The following is a 15,870-nucleotide window of genomic DNA, read 5'->3' as shown; positions in this document are numbered from 1 at the left end:
CTTTTCTATGTTGACATGGTAAATACTAGCGCTTATTTTAGTCTAAATACATAAAGTTTTACGATATCTATCAACCATCTTTTTCAGAAATTGTAAACGCAAACACAATTATCTACATGCGAGGGAAAACATATTTAATAGATGTAAAACTATACTTGAAATTCGGCCTCTTTGTGCCTCCTTGATTTTGATCTGGTTTGTTTTGGCTTTTCTGTGAAGATCGAAGATGAGCCGTATCTTAATGTAAAGGCTTCATCGGAGGATAGGAAACCAGGTAGTGGCAATCTTATCCTTGGGGTTTGGTAGCCCGAAAGGAACCCCGGAGAGTATGATCCTTGGTACATCGGTAAATCCGTCGATGTACTCTCCAAAGGGTTAAAGTAAGAGTCCTTTTGTTGTTGACTGTAGATCAGACTCTCTAAGCTCCGTTGGAGATCTTTTAATTGATTTTTGAGGCTTGCCGTCTCTGCTTCTTTGCTTCGAAATTGAGTCGTGTCAACCATCATGTGCTTCGCCATCGTCATCATCTCTTGATGGAGACTGTTGAGCCGACCGTGTATTTCTGTTATTGAGTTTTGAAGGCTAAGATGCCTTTTGTTAACTCCTTCAGTCAGCTGATCGACCTTCTGGTTTATTGCTGTTAACATATAATTCTGAGTAAGAGAATTTTCTGTTTGCCAGTTTAGAACCTTTTCTGCTTGGCTAAGCTGAGTAGGTCCAGAAGAACCTATTGCTGCAGAAAGGATTTTTGGGGTATGAGCAACGTCGTCTTTGATGAAATCTTCTGGTGGAGGAAAGTTGTTTGGGCTGATCATCAGAAGTCTTGCTCTGGTTCTTTCTTTGCGCTGGGGTATTCGACTATAAAGTCATACCTATCATCGCCTAACGGACCAACAGAAGGATCTCCTTCGAGATAACTTTTGTATAGAGGGTCTTTTTTTCTTTCTTCTTCGTCTTCGTTTTCATCGTCGGATTCGTAGCTCCAGTAGGCGTCTGAACAGGCTGTGCAGTTGCAGATGTCAAAGCGGCAGTGTCCATCTTCATCTATGAAAGGATAGACTATATTTCCGTCTTTGTCGAATCGACAGGGCCTTGGGATGTCTTGTTTCTTAGCTGGGCCGTAGAAATCTCTTTCATCAATCTCGATGGCAAATTGAGTGAATAATTGCCTCCTGAATGACGAAGATCTTGGTTTTTCAAACTTGATTTCCGTTGTTCCATCTTTTCGCGAATGAAAGCTAACGTCTGAAGATTGAATTGGCGATCGAGTGGCTTGATGAAGCTTCTCGTAGCTTGTCACCCAAGACTCCGGTAGTCGTCTTATCAGCTCTTCGCGTGATAACTGGCGAGGAATTTGTATCGAATTTGGTGCCTGAGATGCTGATGTAACTTCGAGATATAGGGCTTCGTCAGACGAAGGTAGTACAAGATCGAGAGCGTGATCTTGAATTCGGTAGACGATCTGATGATGCAAAGTGGCTGCTACACTCTTCTCTTGCATAGGTGCTCCAATTAGTTGAAGCTGTACCTTGAGCGTCTTCAACAGATTTGGATCTTGTAGCGAAACATTAAAGTTTGGAAACAGCGTTACGAATACTGTTCCTGCATTTAATGTTGTCTGGACTGTTCCGATACACGCTTGTTGATATGACTTTAATCGGGAATCGATTAAAGCTATCCTAGCAATGACTGGTAGACCTTTTCTGGCGTGTAAGGTCAAACCAATTCTCACTACACCGAAGTGGAGATGGGTGTAGCCTTGTTGTTGCCATAATCTGGGTAGGTGCTCCGGAATGTTCAATGAGATGAACTGTTCTTCTTCAGTGGCTGGTACTTGGCAAGATGAGAACTTGCTGGATTGAACATACTCCATAACCTTTCGGTTAGAGGATGGTTTTATGAGTTCGTGAACGCCTTTAACAGAGAAGGCGCTAGGCTTTTTTGCAAAGTATTCATATGGATTTACTAAAGGAAGGGTTGTTTCTGGTAACTGGTCACCCGGAATATACTCGATTTCGTAAAGGGAGTTTATAGTGGAAGAGGAAGAAGAAGAGCGGCTTTTGCTTTTAAGAAGGGTTGAGATCGCAAACTGAGAATCGATTGAAGAAGGTTGTGATGTAGACATTATTTAAGAGGGTTGTTTTCCAGAACACTCAAAACATTCATTAATAAACAAAGATTCTATCATCCAAAACTCAAGATGAAGGCTCTAATACCAGGATAATAGTATGTGCATTAAATAAACCAAGGTAATTACGTTTTTTACTTCATCTGTATACAAATAAACATAGCTTAGAAGATCAATGTACAGTTTATGTTATCGGGTTATGGATTGTCAATCAACTTACTTTTTTGTTTGGACAATAAAATTGTTAGGGTGGCTTTGGCGATTGTTTGAGGGGAAGTGTTCGAACGTTAACGAACCGATTCGCTCGTGACACCGACTCTTTTCTTCGTTATGGAAACTTTATAATTCAATCCAGAATTCAAATGAAACTATGAAAGCTTAATTTTTTTGAGTTACAGTGAGGGAAGACAGGTAGATATTAGTTTTCTTTACATTTTCATCATCTATAAAAGCTAATACAAAGACATATTATAGTAGATGATGGTGGTTTTCTAAAAAATGATTTATATATGTGATGTGTAAAAGACAGACGAATTAAATTATCACTCTAAAATTCTTTTTTTTCACGTACCTACTTTATGCTCTCAACCTAGGCTAGGAGCCTAGGAAGTTGGTGTTGGCAGTTTGGATCATCTAATCATTAAGAAGACGATAACTAAAAACAAGAAGTTTCAATAACGATGGAATATTACGTTGTAAAAGTTGGATATAAAATTCAACCAGTTTTATTTTCTATTCATGCCGACCACAATGGTTACAAGGATGAAGGATATATATGAAACAAAAAAAAATCTAGGAAACCGATTATTAGAATGATTAATACTAATTAATATATGAATGGTAACACTAGAAGTCGCTATAAGCTCTCGCCGTGTAAGAGCCGTCTTGATAATCATTTTTTTCTGCACATAGTTATGACTTGGCTTAAAATTTTCCAACTAGTTGATCAATTTTATAATATGAATCAAAATTCCTGAATCGAAAATTTATGTTCAATTAAGAACAAATCCAAATTGTATTCGTCAAATAAAAACTAAAATTCAATAAAATAATATTTAAATTAAGTATATAAATATCTATTAAAGTATACAAAATTATAATATTAATCGAATTATCTCTAACAAAACAAATAAAAATAAATTGAACTGATATATACGATGAGATTGCAAATAACCTCTTTTTATATATAAGAGGCTTTCCAAATAGCCTTTTCAACATTGAAAAATTCAAAATCCAAATAATTAACAGTAACTAATCCAACTGAATAACTGAATCCTAAATTGATATTTGCAACCCATGATTTTTAATATTCTTAAACACGTTATTTTATACATATATACAATATGCCTATAGATCATAATTCGTATTTTTAAACACAGTATACTTTTGACCTAGACCAAAATAACTATATTCTATTTTTTTTTTTTGAAATTTTAATACATTTGATAGTCACGAAATAAGTTTCGTTCCATACAACCACTCAAACTAACCACTTATTAATCAAAATTTTGAATGATTTCATATTTATTTATGAGATGTTTTCAAGCTAATCAACAAATTCATGCATACATGTCAGTATGCTATTAGATGATTCCCACTTACATACTATTATAAATCATTAAATAGGAGTATAAATCTTATACACTGACTACATTGCAACACTAATTATGACATTTCACCTACTACCAAATACTATATGTAAAGGGTTAGATGCATATGTACATGACATTAAAAATACTAGAGTATATTGATTATCCGATTCCATACCTTTTGTTTTCTTTCATTAAATTAATCAATATTCGTCTTATAGTTAAATGTTTATATCAGATAAGGCATTTGATGATTTTTCGGTTGCTCCAGGCATTGGATGATCACCAACTCCTTATCCGAAGCTTAATTATTTGGGTAATCAAAAAATCATTAATCATTATTGGTTTATTTTTGTGATACAAGCAATCATATCGTTGAATAAAGGGCCACCTCTACATATATGTGTAATCCTGAATCAAACATGACGATTTATAGATTAAATTAAATGTCACGGACCATATGTATGAATAGTCGAATACGAATGTACAAAGGTCTAATTAAAAAAAGGTCTCTATCAAAAAAAGAATGTACAAAGGTCTAAAACTAAAAGTAATAATAACTGGTGGTGCCATATTTATTCATTTATAGACTTCAAAGACATCATGTAAGTTGTAGCCATGATTTGGGATGAGATGTATGCATATTTGTTATCTTAATTATTTAATATTCAAAAGTCACCATTCTCTCCGCGAAGGAATGAACCACCCTATTCCAAGTCAACACTGAAAAAGAAATCGAAAAAAAAAACAAAAATGAAAGGTACAAAAGTCAAGAACTTGCCAGTTTTCTTATTTATTATATTATACATACATCTAATTTTTGTATATAGTAACCAACTATCTTCGTTTCTATTGTCTTCATCTTCAGAATCTTAATTCTTCTACATATCTTACACAAGTTTCCAGAGGTGGAAGATATCATCTTATGTAAGACAAATGATGGGAAAAAGAATAGCATCATTCAAGAACTTAGCCAAGAAAGCAAAGAGTCAAAATGAAAGAAGGCGGCTCCGAGTATGTTCTGCTCGGTGAGGGGGGCGACACTTCTCCGACGAAGACGTCTACGGGAACGTTTGCGGTGTACGTTGGGGAAGAACGCGTGAAGCAGGTGGTTCCGACGAGCTATTTGAAGCATCCTCTATTCAGGATGCTCCTTGACAAGTCACGTGACGAGTTTCACTGTTCCGATCAGAAGGTTATGTTGGTCGTCCCTTGTAGCCTCTCTGCGTTTCAAGATATCGTTAACGCCATCGAGTCTTGTAATGGAAACTTCGATTTCGGCGATTTTGTTGAGGAGTTTCTTTGATATTTTATATGTTATTTCTGCCTTAATCATCGTTTCTTTTCGTTTTGATTGTAAATTTATTGTTTAAATCTTTCTAGAAAAAGATACAATCATTTTTTTGTCAACAGATATAATCATTTTTGTCAATTTTTTGGAATGATTTCCTATTTATTAATGATATGTTTTCAAGTTGTCATAGATGTTTTCAAGTTTTTTTTTGAAACTAAAAGATTTAAATCCATGTCAATTAAAAGACCAAATCTAACCGCTGGATAGAAGATATAGTCTATAGATGAATTATTTTCCGGATATTTAAATGAACCAAAAACAACAATTCGTATCCGCGTGGCAATGAGAATTGAACTGCAGATTTATCGTATTAGGATTATTCCACCAAAAAGCTTGACGAGAAATCGGTACAAGCTCCACTAGCATCAACGAGGAACCAAAGAGCAACAAAGATGAATAACCAAACCTAAACAAAAATTCTACAAAAGCAGTAATAAGGAGAGAGGAAAGGTTTAGGATAACCATGATATAGTATTTAGCTGATAGTTGGTTTTCCTTCTTCAAGGATTTTGTCTACCTCTTTTGGACGTTTGATTGTGGTATCTAGCCTGTTTACACACATAACAGTTTAAATAGCCACTTTTCTATTCTAAATGATGTAATCTTCAGTTCTATTCTATCTAATAACAATAACACCAGACGTTTTATAGATGAAATAAGATAAAATAAAATAAAGAGGCACATGATGTTTTATAGATGAAATTAAATGTCACGACCGTATGTACGAATAGTCGAATAAGGACATCCGTGATAACCTATTGCTCAGCTCGGTCCTGATCACATTTTCATGAAACATTTCAATAGGGTTTCTTTTTGATAGGGTTCCACATATGACCCCGGTTTTGAGATTTTGGGAACCATAGACGAATAAAGAGAGAATTTAATAATTTTGGGGATAAATTTTTCTCTTACAAATTTAGAAATTTATAATATCCACTTAAATTTTTTCAAAATTTTTGAGAATTTGAGAGAAATATTTCATTAGACTTAGCCAGGACAGATCTGGTTTCACAATTCTAAAAGTTTTAGTTATATATATATATATATATATATATGTGTGTAATAGATATTATATTGGTATACTAAATAACATTAATAATAAAAATGAAGATATTTACTCACTTTCATGTAATTTTCTTTTTAGTTTAATTATGCTTAGATATTTTACTTATATTGAGTTTCCTTAAATATATAAAACTTTATAATATAAAGATCTGATTCATGCTAATTTTGAATAAGACCTAATATTTCAGGTACGGCCTTGCCTCGTGTACTAGAGTATATAAAAGTAATAATAAGTGGTGCCATAGTTATTCATTTACATTTTACAGACTCCAAAGACATATATATCACTGTAACCAAGATTTGCCATGAGATTTTCTTAAAAATAAAAAATGATTTGCTACGAGATATACAACTATTTCTGCCAAATGCACCCCACTTTTATAAGCAAGTCAGTCAACTCAGCCAAAAATAAATTCGATAACAAAAAAAATGAAGTCAAAAGCTAACAGTTCTCATTTTACTATATTGTTTTCTGGATGTAAATGTTAAGATTTTATTACATTGTTATACATCTACTCTTTGGTATACAATCACCAAGACACCAACCATCATCTTTGGTATATAATCACCAACAAACATCTTATTCTATTTTCTTCATCTGCACAATCTTAATTCTTCTACATATACCTTACGAGTTTCCAGAGGGGAAAAATATCATTTTATGGTAAAACAAAATGATGGGAAAAAGAATAGCTTCATTCAAGAACTTGGCCAAGAAAGTGAAGAGCATCAAAACGAGAGAAGGCGGCTCCGAGTATGTTCTGATCGGTGAGGAGGGCGACCACTTCTCCGAGGAAGACAGCTACGGGTACGTTTGCGGTGTACATAGGGGAAGAGCGTGTGAGGCGGGTGGTGCCAACGAGCTATTTAAATCATCCTCTGTTTAGGATGCTCCTTGATAAGTCACATGACGAGCTTCACTGTTCCGACCAGAAGGTTATGTTGGTCGTCCCTTGTAGCCTCTCTGTTTTCCAAGATGTCGTTAACGCCATTGAGTCTTGTAATGGCAACTTCGATTTCGGCGATTTTGTTGAGGAATTTCTTTGATTCTCTCAATTAATTTCTGTATTTTTCTTGGTCATTTTCTTTTCGTTTTGATTTTTTTTTTGTATTGCTTGTCTTTTCATTTTGTATTGCTTGTCTTTCTAGGAAATTATATCATCATCTAATTTTTGTCAACAAATAATAATCATTTTTTGTCAACATATATGATCATATTAACAGATATAATCAGTTCTTTTTGTCAACAAATATAATCATTTATATTACCAAAAGAAAAAAATATATAATCATTTATAACTAATTAGTTGCGCGTTGTCCACCAAAGATGAAACACTTTCTATGGCAGTTGTTGTCAGGATATATAGCTGTCAGGAAGAATCTAAAAGCCCGGAGTCTGAAAGGGGTATTGGCTGTGATCGATGTGGAGCAGATGAGAAATCTATAAATCATGTATTTTTTGAATACCCACCAGCAGTCCAGGTCTGGGCTCTATCAAAGATCCCTACGAATCCGGCTTACTTCCCAGGACAATCCTTGTTCACGAATATGGATTATTTATTTTGGAGAATCAAACCTGCATTGGACGATCATTATTTTGTGTGGATACTTTGGTACATTTGGAAAGAAAGAAACAATAAGGTTTTCAGTAATTTGGACATAGATCCACAGGATACTCTTAAACTGGCTATGACTGAATCTTTACTCTGGTCGGAAGCCCAACGGGCTTTAACACAGACAAATCAGGTTCCAGCGAGATCCAAGCCTGATTTACCGCTTCGATCAGGACGATGGTGTTTTACGGATGGATCTTGGAAAACCGGAGATAATTTCTCTGGGCATGGTTGGTATAGTACATTACCAGGCTTTGAAGGATTACTGGGTGCTAGAAATACGAGAGCAAGTCAATCACCTTTACATACGGAAGTGGAAGCTCTTATTTGGGCAATGGAATGTATGCGGAATTTAAGGCAGTATAATGTTACTTTTGCAACTGATTGTTCTCAATTGGTGAAGATGGTTTCAGAACCAGAAGAATGGTCGGCTTTTGCAAGCTACTTAGAGGACATCAGAAGTCTCAAGAGGAGTTTTCACAGCTCGAAGATTATCCATATATCAAGGACAAAAAACAAGAAGGCGGATGGCTTAGCACGTGGTGTGAGGTAACATACGTCGTTTACTGTCCATATGGATACAAAGCAACCAAATTGGTTTACAGAGTCAATATGAGTCTGTAATCTTGCCGACAAAAAAAAAAAAAACTAATTAGTTGCACGGTGTGGATATATTTCTCTCGTAGAATTTGTATTACATCACATTTTATATAGTCATCACCATCAGCATCTTATTTAATATATTTCAGTAGTTTATATTTATTTATTTATTTAATTTTATTTTTGGGCTTGTTTTATGAGTTTAATATTTAAAAACTTGAATAAAAAGCATTCTTATTTCAAAATATTTATCATGTCATCACATTTTTCTGCAAGTAAATAGTATCAGTCATATTTAACGTGATTAACAAGTAAATTTGTTTAAATATTTTTTACATTAATAGAAGTGTTAGTTTTTTGGCGTAAATGTGTAAAGTATTGTATTTTTCAATTTAATGGGTTAAAATGATATGCCTTCAATTTTTTCAGGCTCACATCCACTATTTTGCAATAACAAATTTTACATTAACAACTAAAATAAAATTCCATAGCCACATATACTTCGTCCAAATCACAAAACTCTGCTATAGTTCATGTTCTTTTTTTTTTCCTCAACAGATTTTATTGATAACAAAATTGAGATCAACACAAACCAACAAAAACCAATAGATATAAAACTTTTCTATGGTTAACTTAACCGGCAGAACATAGAGATATTTCGAGACCTAGAACTCACAATAAGGTAACATACAAGATTAAGAGATGTTACAAATTACAACCTTAACACAAGTGACTAATCTTCCAAACTACTAACATAAGTCTTACAAAAACAGAGAAACTGTCCGATAAAGTATCAATGCCAGGGGCGGAGGCAGTGTTGTGGTAGTCGGATCAGCTGACTCCATTATTTTTTTTTAAATGTATGTTTTTGTTTAAGAATTATTTTTCTGACCCCATTAGAAAGGAAATTTGCTCATATTTAAAAAATTTGATCCCAGTATTAAAAGTTTCTAGTTCCGACACTGATTGGCAGCTGCTTAGTGAGAATATCCTCGGTCAAACCACCATCAAATCACATCCTCCTAGAACTCTGAAGAAACACCTCAAAGACCCAGTAACAGAATCTTCATAATCCGGCAAGTAAAGAACCTGCTATAGTTCATGTTCATGTACAGTTTTTTTCTCTTTCATAATTGGTGTATTATCAATGATTTTTTTTTTTTTTTTTGCGAAAAGAAGGTCGGAACTTAACCATCGGGCCTAAATGGGCTGATAAGTAAGTGGTGGACTTCTTTATTGGTGTGTCAAACTGGGCTAAAATCATACTAGTAAACAAATATTAATTTCGAAAAAGAAAAAGAAAAGAAGAAAAGAGAAAGGCGTCTCTTCGAAAATATTCAAATCTCACATCCACCCCGCTCTCTCTCTCTAAAAAGTATCCCGTCGCCGGCGATTAAAGGAAGGAAGAGAGAGAGAGAGAACTTCGAAACACAGAAAGCTTCGATCTTTCCAGAGTAGCATCAGATTTCGAAACTGCCCTCTCTCGATTTAAAAAATGTCCAGCCGCCACGACAAAGAGAAAGGCGTCAATGTTCAAGTTCTTCTCCGATGCAGGTTTACCTTTCTCTTCTCAAAATTAGGGTTCTGGGTTCGATTTTGGGCCTAATCCCACTTTATATTTATGCTCAAAATCGAAGCTTTTTTGTTTTTTTTTTTTGATGACAGGCCATTTAGTGAAGATGAGTTGAGGAGCAACGCTCCTCAGGTTCTCACTTGTAATGATCTGCAAAGAGAAGTTGCTGTCTCTCAAAACATCGCTGGGAAGCACACTGATAGGGTTTTCACTTTTGATAAGGTACCACACTCTAAAATGGCTTAGCTTTAGTGTATGTTTACTGTTTACAACTTAAAATTCAGATACTTTATGCTGTTAGCTTTAAGGTGTAGTGATTGTTTGTTCAGCTAGTTTGCTTTTGTGAAGTAGAATGGGTTTAAAATCATGTGAATTGAGTGATTGTCTACATTCTAAATGTGTGTTGTATTGTTGAACACAGGTGTTTGGGCCATCATCGAAACAAAAGGATCTATATGACCAGGCCGTTGTTCCGATCGTGAATGAAGTGCTTGAAGGTTTTAACTGTACGATATTTGCGTATGGACAGACTGGTACAGGGAAAACATATACAATGGAAGGAGAATGTCGTAGGTCTAAGGTCTGTTTTTTTTTATTGCAATGTTCAAAGGTTTCCTGGTGACTTTATCTGATATACATTAATTGACACAGGGCGGGCCTAGTGGAGGTCTTCCAGCAGGAGCAGGTGTTATACCTAGAGCTGTGAAACAAATCTTTGATACGCTTGAGGGCCAGGAAGCTGAGTACAGTGTTAAGGTCACGTTTTTGGAACTCTACAACGAAGAGATTACCGATCTACTTGCTCCTGAAGATATCTCCAGAGTTTCTTCTGAGGATAAACAGAAGAAACCTTTGCCTCTGATGGAGGACGGCAAAGGTGGCGTTCTTGTTAGAGGATTGGAAGAGGAGATCGTGACGAGTGCTAGTGAAATCTTCACTTTGCTCGAGAGAGGTTCCTCCAAAAGGCGAACTGCGGAAACGTTCTTGAATAAACAATCTAGGTAATGTCTCTGTCTATGATGTTTGTGTTGCCAATGGTCTCTCCTACATAACGCAACTCTTTATTTTTTCAGTCGGTCGCATTCTCTCTTCTCGATAACAATACATATCAAAGAAGCTACTCCGGAAGGTGAAGAGTTAATCAAGTGTGGGAAGCTGAACTTGGTTGACTTGGCAGGATCAGAAAATATATCACGTTCTGGTGCTAGGGATGTAAGTAACCTCTCACTCTTCAACTGAGTTGGAGCGTCTTTCCTCTCAGCTTTTATGTCAGATTTACTTGAAAAGCTTTTTCTGTGTAGGGCCGGGCTCGAGAAGCTGGTGAAATAAACAAAAGCCTTCTTACACTAGGGCGAGTGATCAGTGCTTTGGTAGAACATCTTGGACACATTCCTTACAGGTTTAAACTCTTTTTCTGATTTTTTTTATTGATGTTAGTGATAATGTAGCAGTGTTTCAAGCTATGCTGAATTCTATAAATTATATGAAATTTAGGGATAGTAAGCTCACCCGCTTACTACGTGATTCACTTGGTGGGAGAACGAAGACATGTATTATAGCAACAGTTTCACCTGCTGTTCACTGTCTGGAGGAAACCTTGAGTACTCTAGATTATGCACATAGAGCAAAGCATATTAGGAACAAACCAGAGGTACTGTCTTTTATATTATAGTCTTCTCATTCAAAAACCAGAACTAATGTTCGTACTCTTGTATATATCTGTTTGGCAGGTTAACCAGAAAATGATGAAATCTACTTTGATAAAGGACCTTTATGGTGAAATAGAACGACTTAAGGCGGGTAAGACTAAGCGGCATTCTCACTGTAGCCGTGGATTGAATAATCTGTGCTCTGACCTTTTTTCATTTGGTTTTCTAGAGGTCTATGCTTCCCGGGAGAAAAATGGTGTTTATATGCCAAAAGAGAGATACTATCAAGAGGAGAGTGAAAAAAAGGTATTGAGTTTCTGAGCACAATTCTGATTTCTCATCACCTCGTTAACTAATATAATCCTTTTTTGGCTCCTTTTGTAGGCAATGGCTGAACGAATTGAACAAATGGGTGGTCAGATAGAGAATTATCAAAAGGTTGGTTTCTCCTTACTCAATAGATCAAAAACACAGTTGTTATTTTACGCTAGTGTCAGAAACGGCATTTGAATTCTATTCTTTTCTGACCAGAAACTTGAGGAGTTGCAAGACAAGTACACAAGTCAAGTGCGGGAGTGCTCTGATCTGACCTGCAGGCTTGATAGCACCGAGGTATTGGTTTAATTCCTTTTTGATGGGCTTTAATGCTTTATAACTATATCAATATTGCTCTTGAGAGTTTTAATGTGCTATCTAGAAAAACTTGAGCCAAACAAGCAAAATGCTTGCTTCCACAAACGAGGAATTGAAGAAATCTCAATATGCCATGAAGGAGAAAGATTTCATCATCTCAGAGCAGAAAAAATCTGGTAATTTCTAAATCATTACTTTAACCAAGTGCTTGAAAAAATTCTCTAACACGCTCCCGCATTTTGCCAGAGAATGTACTGGTTCAACAAGCCTGTATTTTACAATCCAACCTGGAGAAAGCTACTAAAGAAAATGCTTCGTTACACCAAAAAATTGGTATGTGTTTTTACTATATTGGCTGTTTTTTCCATTAGCCGTATCATAAGAATTTTTTAAATATATGATCGATTTGGTGATGTGCAGGAAGAGAAGACAAGCTCAGTGCGGATAACAGGAAAGTGGTAGACAATTATCAAGCAGAACTTTCTGAACAAATATCCAATCTGTTCACTATGGTTGCTTCATGCCTGTCCCAGCAAAATGCACAGCTACATGGTGTTAACAAACTGTCCCAATCTCGGTTAGAGGCACATAACAAGGTATCAAACTGTTTTGTTCTTTAGTTTTCCAACAATTTCTCTAACTTTGTAACACTGTTTTCATATATGTTTTGTGCAGGCCATTCTAGAAATGAAAAATAAGGTTCAAGCGTCAAGGGATTTATACAGTTCTCACTTGGAGGCAGTGCAGAATGTAGTCCGCTTGCACAAGGCAAACTCGAATGCTTGTCTTGAGGAAGTTTCAGCATTGACGACTTCAAATGCATCTTCCATTGATGAGGTAACCCCTTTGTAATTTTTTTTTCTTTTAGTGATTTTTGGTGTGTTTCAATAGTAACTCTCTTGTGGATTTCAGTTTTTTGCTTCAGGGGATGAGACAACGTCCTCGTTATTCGATGAACTTCAGAATGCTCTTACGTCCCACCAGGGGGAAATGGCTCTCTTTGCGAGGGAACTGAGACAGGTTTAGTGCACTAAGAGAGATATATAACATCTTCTTAGAGATTTACAAAAGCTGTTAACTGGATTGTTTTTTTTTTCCTAATAAACAGAAGTTCCACACAACGATGGAGAAAACACAGGAGATGTCTGAATACACAAGTACGTTCTTTCAGAAGCTTATGGTAGAGTCTAAAAATGCTGAGAACCGTGCAGCAGAGGCAAATGATAATCAAATAAACAGCATTATCGATTTCCAGAAGACTTACGAGGTCATAACACTACTACATCTATTCAAGTTTCGTGCTTGAGTCCATCTATAACTGGCATGTGTGTATGCAGGCTCAGTCAAAATCTGATGCAGAGAAACTTATAGCGGATCTAACTAACCTAGTCTCAGTTCACGTTCGTCGCCAACACGAACTGGTTCGGTTGCTTCTTCATCCATTTGTTTCTTTTTCTTTGTCTTCCATTTCATGAGGCATAAAGACTGTATTGTCTTCTTCTTCTTTTTTTTTGCTTGGCAGGTGGATTCAAGACTCAGTAACTTTAAAGATGCAGTCTCTTCCAACAAAACTTTCTTGGATGAACACGTCTCTACCGTAAATACTCTGACTAAAGACGCAAAAAGAAAATGGGAGACGTTTTCCATGCAAGCTGAGAATGATGCTAAAGAAGGTGCTGACTTCTCTGCTGCGAAACATTGTCAAATGGAGTTACTGCTTCAGCAATCGTAAGATCATTTTGCTATGGTTTTTGCAACAATCTTTCAGTATTGTATTGTAACCCTTTACATCTTTGTATGCGTTAGTGTTGGTCATGCGGAATCAGCTTTGAAACACTGCAAGCTAACTCATGAGTCTCTAAAGGAGATGAACAGCAAGCAAGTCGCAGATGTCTCTTCACTTGTTAAGTCTGCTTGTGATAATAACGAGCAGCACGATGGCGAAGTGGATTCTGCTAGGACTGCTGCTGAGAAAGATGTAACCAAGAACAGCGATGAGATCATCCAGCAAATTGATGGTAAGTTCTCTCTTTCTTATGGGCTGATCATATTATCATATGACGGTTCTAAATTTGATATCCATGTAATGTTTGCAGGCATGTCAGAGGACGAGAAAGCGTATGTGTCACAAATCTTGAATGATGTCAAGACGCATGAAAAGTCACTCGAAAGTTTCCAAGAGGATCATTGTTGCCAAGCTAGATGCATTGAGGATAAAGCTCAAGAAACTTTTCAACAAAGATATATGGTAAGTTGTTTCCTCACAGCATAAATAATAACATTACTCTTTTTCACTCTATGGAGAATCTTATCACCAAGTTCTTCATTGGGTGAATCACAGGAGTATGAGCCCACAGGCACAACTCCGTCTAAGAGTGAACCAGAGGTGCCAAGCAAAGACACCATTGAATCACTACGAGCAATGCCAGTGGAGACACTGGTTGAAGTGTTCCGTGAAAACAACTCTTATGAATCCTTTGCGGACAAGGAATCAAAACCGCAGCAGTTAACACGGTCGCCTCTCTCACAAGTCAACTAGGGAAACCACCTCTGTTCCATTTCAAAATCGGTGGTGTGTGTCTGTGTAACTATTTATTTGCGTACACATTTTTGAAAGTGTGGGATCAAATCAATGAAGAGTCAGATGCTTCTGACACATCTTCTGAGACAACTAGTCCCTTGTGGGATTCAACTTCTTTCACCTACATTGAATCAGTCTACATTGTATACTGTATGGTTTCTTATTTCAGTAGTGGAATAATCTGACATCAATCTAAGTTCTCAGAGCTGGTTTGTTCTTAAAAACATTAACAAAATGCGAATCTGTGGACCCTTTTAGCTCTTGTTGTTTATGTGTACATTGCATATATACAACACTTGATTACTTTCTAAATATGACTCAACCAAGAATATGCTTTTCAAATCCCAAGGATGAACATTTTAAGTGGAAAATCAAGTAGCATTTGTGAGATCAGAGTCACTGAGCCACTAAAAAGATTCATCTTTCTCACAATATCATGAGAATTTCCAGAGATCATGAGAATGAGAGATTCCCATTGGACCATCTTTTACCATTTCAGAATGTAATCATGAACATCTTTTAGTTCGTGCTGGTTATTCCCAAAGCTTTACAACTCAGCAACTATGTGTTTGTATATAAAGCTTAAAATAACATGTTTATGATATTGGTAAATGGCAAATCTAGTTTCTATATATCAAGCTTTTGGTATTTGGTCATTCATTTTAGAAAGTGGAACATCAATAAAAGTAGAGTTATATACGTTTCTTTTTATTCTTGTTTCTTATATCAAATATATGGTAACCATTGGTTAAAGATATAGTGGTATGCATTAGCCTCAAGTAGAGTCAACTCAAGATAGAGATACTCACTCCTGCAAGGTTCATTTGCACAAAAGATGCAAGTAATGTCTATGTGGGTGATGTTTCACAATTATAGCAATGAAAGCATTACAGCATAAAAGTTGTGGAGGTATTTCTGGTTTATATATATATATATTATATAAAAGAAAAATATATGAGGTTGAAGTATACCTGAAATTTTGGTTTTGTGTAGAAGTAAGTTTCAATGCTGAATGAGTTAACTTGAAACTGTTAGAAGAATCTTTGCTTCACTTTTTGGCTTTATCCTGTGATGGCCTTTTCTAG

The 15,870-nt window shown here is 35.9% G+C and overlaps 1 protein-coding gene and 2 pseudogenes across 1 annotated transcript; all 3 read left to right on the top strand.

The window, feature by feature from the left end:
* Positions 1 to 4,534: 4,534 nt before the first annotated feature.
* LOC108852573 (auxin-responsive protein SAUR15-like) lies at positions 4,535 to 5,184 on the top strand (annotated as a pseudogene).
* A 1,409-nt stretch (positions 5,185 to 6,593) lies between these two features.
* Positions 6,594 to 7,333, top strand: LOC108852737 (auxin-induced protein 15A-like; annotated as a pseudogene).
* Positions 7,334 to 9,664: 2,331 nt separating this feature from the next.
* Positions 9,665 to 14,990, top strand: LOC108855559 (kinesin-like protein KIN-5C). Its single transcript, XM_018629409.2, has 22 exons — positions 9,665 to 9,903; positions 10,015 to 10,144; positions 10,344 to 10,502; positions 10,574 to 10,923; positions 10,996 to 11,134; positions 11,224 to 11,321; positions 11,417 to 11,573; positions 11,653 to 11,722; positions 11,801 to 11,877; positions 11,956 to 12,009; positions 12,103 to 12,183; positions 12,269 to 12,380; positions 12,451 to 12,537; positions 12,625 to 12,800; positions 12,880 to 13,041; positions 13,117 to 13,224; positions 13,313 to 13,471; positions 13,542 to 13,625; positions 13,727 to 13,932; positions 14,011 to 14,222; positions 14,301 to 14,452; positions 14,546 to 14,990. The coding sequence occupies exons 1-22, from the start codon at positions 9,845 to 9,847 to the stop codon at positions 14,741 to 14,743; spliced, it is 3,030 nt and encodes a 1,009-aa protein (XP_018484911.1). The 5' UTR covers positions 9,665 to 9,844; the 3' UTR covers positions 14,744 to 14,990.
* Positions 14,991 to 15,870: the final 880 nt, after the last annotated feature.

This window comes from Raphanus sativus, chromosome 4, assembly GCF_000801105.2.
Source record: "Raphanus sativus cultivar WK10039 chromosome 4, ASM80110v3, whole genome shotgun sequence".
NCBI classification, from domain to species: Eukaryota; Viridiplantae; Streptophyta; class Magnoliopsida; order Brassicales; family Brassicaceae; genus Raphanus; species Raphanus sativus.
Note: the sequence above shows the minus strand (reverse complement) of the source record. Positions and strands in the feature narration are given on the sequence as shown.

Bases quoted from the DNA above. Each gene is read 5' to 3' on its own strand.
- LOC108855559 (XM_018629409.2), top strand. From the start codon at position 9,845: ATGTCCAGCCGCCACGACAAAGAGAAAGGCGTCAATGTTCAAGTTCTT. The intron at 12,801-12,879 runs GTATCAAACTGT...TGTTTTGTGCAG, and splicing joins GGTTAGAGGCACATAACAAG to GCCATTCTAGAAATGAAAAA. The intron at 14,223-14,300 runs GTAAGTTCTCTC...TAATGTTTGCAG, and splicing joins GATCATCCAGCAAATTGATG to GCATGTCAGAGGACGAGAAA.